The 7238-nt window shown below is 41.5% G+C and overlaps 1 protein-coding gene across 1 annotated transcript in view; it reads right to left on the bottom strand.

Annotated features, from left to right (window-relative positions):
• The window catches only part of MDN1 (midasin AAA ATPase 1), a 106403-nt gene extending 99186 nt beyond the window's left edge, over nucleotides 1-7217 (bottom strand). The window contains exons 1-3 of the mRNA XM_075498374.1: nucleotides 6993-7217; nucleotides 956-1182; nucleotides 87-311 (exon numbers count right to left, since the gene is read on the bottom strand). Coding sequence (XP_075354489.1) covers nucleotides 87-311; nucleotides 956-1182; nucleotides 6993-7091 — 551 coding nt within the window. The 5' untranslated portion in view covers nucleotides 7092-7217. The remainder of the gene's footprint in view (nucleotides 1-86; nucleotides 312-955; nucleotides 1183-6992) is intronic.
• Nucleotides 7218-7238: the final 21 nt, after the last annotated feature.

Raw genomic sequence — 7238 nt, forward strand, 5'->3', positions numbered from 1 at the left:
TTCTACTTGCATATGAACATTGTTAAATACAATTCAAGATACAGAAATATCTTTTCAATGGAGAAGATCTGGGGGGTTTTACTTACCAACGGACTAAAGTGTCATGGCTCCTTAGGAGTGGAATACACACACTCCAGTCCCACAATTCCCGGAAAACTGATTGCTCCTTTTGTAAAAATCTATAGGCTGCCTCCATGAGGTCTCGTAACTTCATTCGCCTGCGCCCATATCTGACTGTGTTTGCATCTGAACTCTCCAGGAAAAGCCTCTGGAAAACTGGTGATGTATTCTTAAAATATCTTAAAGCAAATCTTTACAAGAAAAAGAGAGAGAGAGAGAGAGAGAGAGAGAGAGGAAGGGACAGAACACACATTTAAGCCAGAGGAAAGGAAAATAGCCACTAATAAAAACATCAGGACAGAGGTCCTGAAACAGTAATTGACGGTATACTGAGAACTAAGGCCTATATTTAACTTTGTCCACACTTGGGAAAGACAACCACTTCAGCAATCAGCTGACAACAAATACTTTACCTTATTAGAAATCATTACTTAATTATCAAGGGGAAACAGTGCAGCCTTTGGTGAAATCTCTTCGATTGCTCTTGTTTACTGAAAAAATAATACTGATTCCTACTTACATAACTTTGTATTATATTGGCCTAGAGGTCTAATCGTAAATGCAGAGATTTTGGTTGTGAGCAATTTTCATGCCAGCTGTTTTGCTTTTTTTTTGATCATCAAGATTAAAATCACATTAGAACTTACAACACAATTTAATTTAAATAAGCTGTGTTTAAGACTCATGTTTTCTAAATCATTCTTTCAATTCAAACCACATTTGTTATTGTGGGAGACAATCCAAATTGTAACACCACCTCTCATCACCAGTGAACACTGACAAGCATATACTCCCTAAGTTCAGACATTGCACAAAGAGACATTACATTACTCACGGCAAAACATCAGGGTGGTTAGCAACCAGCTTGCTCATTGCTACACACAGCCTTTCATGCCGATCATGGTTGATTTGGCCACCAGCTTTAATAGCTTCTGCATTTCTTTCCAACAAATCCAACAAGATTGGCCGAACTTGACGGCCGATCAATAGAGTACATTCTTTATCCAGTAATAACTGCGCTAAAGTATCAAGGATGCATTGCCGATCCTGCTGAGTCCAAATCTAGAGGAATGGAAAGTAAGAACAGGTTAAATGGGAAATGACTTAGACTTTTAACTTCAGAACTATTCATGCAGGATTCACAGTGAATTTTACAGGAACAAATCTTTCAAAAAACAGAAGGGAGTCCAAAATTCCCAATGGAAGTACTTACTTGACACAGCTGTCCATACTTAAAAAAACTGGGAAACAGAATGAGTGGCATGCAGAATGACACACTAAATAGGAATTACAAAAAAGTCCCAAAATCCTTATATTTTACAGCTGAAAGATAAAGCAAATAATTTTTAATATTTTTAAAAGAAAAAAAATGGGAAAACGTTATAACAACTAATACATCGTTGTTAATAGAATTCCCACTTATCTCAACAGCTCGGTCTCATGAGAGCCACAAAACATTTAAGAATTTGAGTTCTTAAAAAAAAAGTTTGAGTTGCATCATGTTCACTCTCTCTTTTCAAAAAAGAAGCATACAATCAATCATGATCACAGCCTTATTTCCACATTTCTGATAGCAATGATAGTGAGCAATGCTCTTGACAAGTAGCAGCATGTTATCTGCAGTTTTGAAGTTGAGGTATTTTTTTTCTTACTTGTATATAAAAATGGTCCTTTAGTGCAAAATAAAATATTAGGCTTTAGAATAGATGGAAAACATATTCACATCTGCTAGGAAAACAAGGAAAAAGAAAACCAAACCACACAAAAAAACACACACACACATGCCCTCACATGTCCCCCAACCTTCCTAACTTTGTTACTGAAGAACAACAACCCATTTCTTGTGTCTTATGCTTACATTTCTCTGGTCTTGGAGCTCATGTTATTATCCAAGCATCTCTCCACTTCTGTGATGTTTAGCATATAATGCAGTATAAGTAATTTTGATTTGTGAAAAATCAGGGTTATGAATTTGCATTGTAGCAGTTTTGCTCTTAACTTTGACCCTCTACTCTCCCCTCCCTTGCTGAGTAAACCTTTATCTTATCAAGACGATTTTATCCTTCTTGGCAAACAGTCGTAAATACAGCTAGGCATGGCAGCTTTCCAAACAAAACAAGCACTTACTAAACTCCTACAGAAATATTCTGTGATTCAGGTAGTCTTTCATTTTAGCAACATGTGCTGCCAATTTGTGCTTCTCCCAGACTTTTGTTACTCAGGTAAAACCTGCTCCTAGGCCTGTAGATGGGATGGTTTCATTGTTACAAGATGAACAGACTGCAGAGGTCCTACACCATTGCCTTTGAAAGGGTGACCTCCTAAGGTTGTACCGCTGTCGACATCCTTCTAGAATACATGCATACTTGTTCAAGTCCCTTGGGTCTCCTGAATTTGAAAAGACATTCGTTCCCTAACAGCACCTAAGAAATCAGGAAACTGCAGTATATACACTACAAACATCAAAACCATCACATCAATTGCAAGCAGTTTCTTACATGCTTTGTGTTTATTTTTAGGAAACATGATATAAATTTATTTTCCTCTCATCTATCAGAGCAACGTCAAGAATAATTTTAAAAAAGGAATTGAAGGTCTGCATTCATCACAGAGCAAGCAAGACACTGTTCATTACAGGGGATCAGATTTTGAGTGGCAAAATGATTGACAAGCTGTTCAAAAGCAGCATGGCTCAAAAGAACTGGAGACAAACTCCACTGTAAAAAATAAAAAGTACCTTCGGTTTCCAAATCAACTACATCTTTTGCTACCCGAACAAGGCACAACAGGGTACTTAATTTATTAGCCAGAGCTTTCAGTATCAAATAAAAGGAACAGTTAATAATAAAATAGTAAATAATGTGACTGACTCAGTAAAATTCTGTAGTTACATGACTACTGTACAACAAATCCATTCCAACAGCAATTTTGTGAGAGCAAGCAGTTTTTTTAATCACTGTGTGTAGTACCCTTAGGACATGCAAAACCGTTCAAAAATCACAGTGGCAACGTTCTCATTCTACAGAGACTGTTTGATTTCAGACCCTTTCAGAGTCTAAATTAAAAATTTTATGGAAAAGAAGAATATTGTCAGAGGGGTTCTTTAACTAAAGGTGGCTTTGTGAAATACCCATCTTTCTCAATCAGTAGCAAAGGGACAGCTGATCTGAAAGTGTTTAATTCTAGCGTTCAAATCTGGGATAGTAAATCTGTGCCCACAGTTCCAAATAGCTGCTTTAAGAAAGCATCAAAAAAGACTGTCCCTCCAAATATAGAATATATAGACACATTGTGTGTTATTAATGAAAGAGACATTAAACAGAAGCACAGCTAGGAGTGAGACCTCAAGTCAAACACAATCCCAGTTGCTCCTCTAGCAGAGTGTTGCACACCTCCTTCCCAGCCTGCACAGTACATTGACTCAGTGCTCACAACGTACAGAAACTTTATGAAGAACCAGCTCAATCCAAAACCCAAGATTACTAAAAAGAAAGGATCACAGCAAGGAATAATCTGGGCCCACGTGAAAGCCGCATTTCTGACTGTGGCTCACAGGTGTTTCCACAGAACCTTACACCACACATCGATTTAACAGTGGGATACTTCTAAAGAGTGGGAGGGCACAAGGGCCGCGTCTGGGAAATTCTGCTTCCCCTCCAACACAGGAACACATGTTCTTGGCTCCGATCCCTCACACAACAGCTCTACCATTGCATGACCGTGCAGCAATCAATTTGGTAAGATGACCCAAATTAATCCTCTTCCAAAGTCTTCTGCTGGGTGGGAAAGTTGAACAGATTTTCCACATCAGCACACTCACTAGGTTCAGGATAAGAGAAGCAACAGAAAGGCGTGGCTTGGCCTTGGGAATAGGCAAAAAGAAAACAGAGTAGGACCATTCTTTTTGGCAGCTCTCCAGTTCAGCACGGTAAAGCAAAACATCAGCCTGCACTCTTCTTATAACCCACATACTTCAAGAAAAAAAAAAAATTAAAAAGGCAGGGGGATATGCAGTCTCACATGGAGAACAAGATAGCTTCAACTACCTGCAGAACAAGCTAGAACTTCCTACACTTCCTCCAGCACATCGTATTTGATAGCATTGGACAGACCGCTCCTTCAAGGATAGCAAGAATGTTCTCTTTGACTTTGTATCAGTGTATTTATTAACATACTGTCTCCCAAAAATCACAGCCCTTCAAAAACTAGAAGCAGAAAGAGATGAGAATACACTCTAGGATGGAAGCAAAAGTGCAACAGACCTTCCCTTATTTATAAGGCTACATGATGTAAACCCTAATTAATCTTTCAAATAAAAAGCTGAAGTCATATTTTAAGGAAAAAAAAAAAAAAAGAGTCTGCCTTAGTTGCCAGGATGTCAGGACATTTTTCTGACAGCCAATGAGTAGCTGGGTGAATTTGGGACAGCTAGGTCACCTCTTTTTTCCTACATTTATTAAAAACAAGGAAAAAGGCACTTTCGCAACATCAAATGCTAAGACTGAAGGACTATAAATAAGAGCTTGGAGTTATTATTAAAACAATTTTTGCCCCTACATAGAAAAATGAAAGGTGAAATGAAGGATGACGAGCTAAAACACCAACAGAATAGAACAGGAGATCCAGAATAGTGTGCTTGAGATCTCCAGTTCACTTAACATGGCTCCACAGACTAAATACTGGAAATATCCAAAAGGGTCAGGTTTTTTGATTTATATCTTTCCATATATGCACAGTGGTGGACGAAAAGGGCAAAAACCAATAAGGATATTTTTGCACTAAAGTTCCATTCCTACTAGCATTTTAACCTTCGCGTTAACAAACTTCTCTGCTGAAATTACACCATCACAGGGAGCCAAAATACATGCATTTGCACAAAATCTGCATTTGGAATTTGGAATTCTACACAGGAAGATGTTCTGATTCAAACAGACGTTTGGTAACACACAGAACCAGAAGCACATTCCAGCAGTTTGTGGAGCCCTACTGCTTATACAGTTTGCTTAAATTATCCAAAAAATAGAAAGGCAGGAAACAAAGCCTGTTTTAGAGAGCTTTTCATCCCATTTACCTCATTAAGAACACAGAAATTTGCTGTACCTTTGCAGAGTTAATGGTATACAAATACTCTACAGAAAAGGCTTTATTTCTATTACATATCGAAGCAAAGGGAACAAGATCTTCCATCACCATATAAACGGTGCCTTTACTATGAATCTCAAAAGACTGTTCCTTACTTAGCAGTTGTGGGCAAGTTCCATTCCATTATGGAATACTGAAGAAGTAAGCTGCCAGAAAGACATAGTGAAGCTGCAGAGCAAAGAGAGCTCTAGATTTCCAGAATGCACGTTTCCTAAGTTACATACAAAGCAACTGGTCGGAAATCAGGTACGATGACTGGAGTCAGTGGTTGGTTGTTTAGTGGCAAGATAAGCCTAACATACTCCCAGATCTGTAGCTACCAAGCTTGGAAATAGCAATTCAGTTTTCAAAAGAACATGTCATTGTTCATTAACATGCTGTTCCAGACTCTGTGTATAATCACTCTTTAATAATTTCCACCTAGCAAGACTTTTAAACCTGAAGTTTATCTCAAAACAGTTGCCAGAAGGGAAAGGGCAGTCTCTTTCCCAGTCTCAGATCTCGGTGACTCACTTCTGGTTCACCACTCCATCTGTCTGCTACATCATGTATCCGCATCATCCCCATCTCTATTTCTCAGCTGTTTCTTTCTCTTGAATAGCAGCTCTTCATCACTGCTTCCTACCAATTAGCATCAACTCTCCAACGCAGGAATATATATTCACGTCAATTTTACTTTGATCCTATGACTTGTAGTGACAGAAGAAAAAGCCATTTGTCTACCAACAGAGAACCTTGACAACTCGTATGAAAGCTTTCCCCAACCATAACTAAGAGACAGTAATTCAGACTGAAAGCCAATATTCTGAAAAAATATGATGATTTACACTTTTCAGCTTCAAACAACTGGGACATTTCCTAGACACTCAAACAGAAATATTGATGATTTTGAGCCCCAAAGTCAGTACACAACTTAGGGGCTTCAAAAGCTCTATCATGAAAAGTATTAATAACATAACATCTGATGTGTCGATATCCTGTTATTATATGTCTTCAAGTATTTCAGAGACAGAAATGAGCTAGGCCTCAACTCTCCTAGAAGGCAGGTGTGCTTTTCACAGTTAAGGCAGCCAAAGCATGAAACCAGTGAAAACAGGAACATGTTTCCAGCATCACTGTGATTACAAAAAGGAAGCAAACCCTAGAAAATCCAGTCCTCTGTCTTTTTACCCCACATGCTATTTTAAGGCAATTAAAGAAGACGTGCAAATAGCATCAGGGTAACATGCTGCAGCCAAGGATACTGTCTCATCTCAGTGCTTGCTAACAACATGCCATCTGTCGCTATCATGCTTTCAGAGTCACCTTAAGGGACGTGGAAGATACTGAAGATTTTAACTGCGGGGCAAAATACCCCCTCAGGAAGCACAATAGGAGAGGTACCAGGGGACGGGAGAGGTCCTACCTCACAGGGCTCCACTCGCACAGCCCTGAAAGGGGCGGGGAGGGGAAGAAACCGCAACAAGCGCACGCAGAAAGAGCGAGCAAACGAGCGGAGAGTTGCTCCCGCAGAGCGGCTCCGCCGGCCGCCCGAGGACGAGGGGGCGGGAGGGGTCGCCAGGCGGCGCGGGCAGCAGACAAAGCTGCCGGGAGGAGATGGCGGCGCGGGAGGGGGGGGAAGGCAGCGCGGTGCGTCCCCTTCCCTTCTCGGCGGACCCTGCGAGACCCGCCCGGAGGAAAGAAGGGCGGGCGCCCGGCGGCTGCCGCCGCGCCCCGCGCCGCCCGCTCACCTGCTTCGCCAGGAACCTGCTCAGCTCCGCGCTGCTCTTCTCGTTCCTGCGCGCCACCAGCTGCAGCGGCTCCACCAGGCAGAACCGCAGGTCCGCCATCCTCCGCCGCCGGAGCGCGGGCAGCGGCTGAGGAGAGCCGCGGGAGGCGGGAAGGCGCCGCGCGCCCAACCGCCGGCAGCACGGAACGCGCGGCACGTGGGGCGCCGGACAGACAGGCAGCTCAGCACCAGCTTCCGCTTCGCCAGC

The sequence above is a fragment of the Mycteria americana genome, chromosome 3 (assembly GCF_035582795.1).
Source record: "Mycteria americana isolate JAX WOST 10 ecotype Jacksonville Zoo and Gardens chromosome 3, USCA_MyAme_1.0, whole genome shotgun sequence".
In the NCBI taxonomy this organism is placed as follows: Eukaryota; Metazoa; Chordata; class Aves; order Ciconiiformes; family Ciconiidae; genus Mycteria; species Mycteria americana.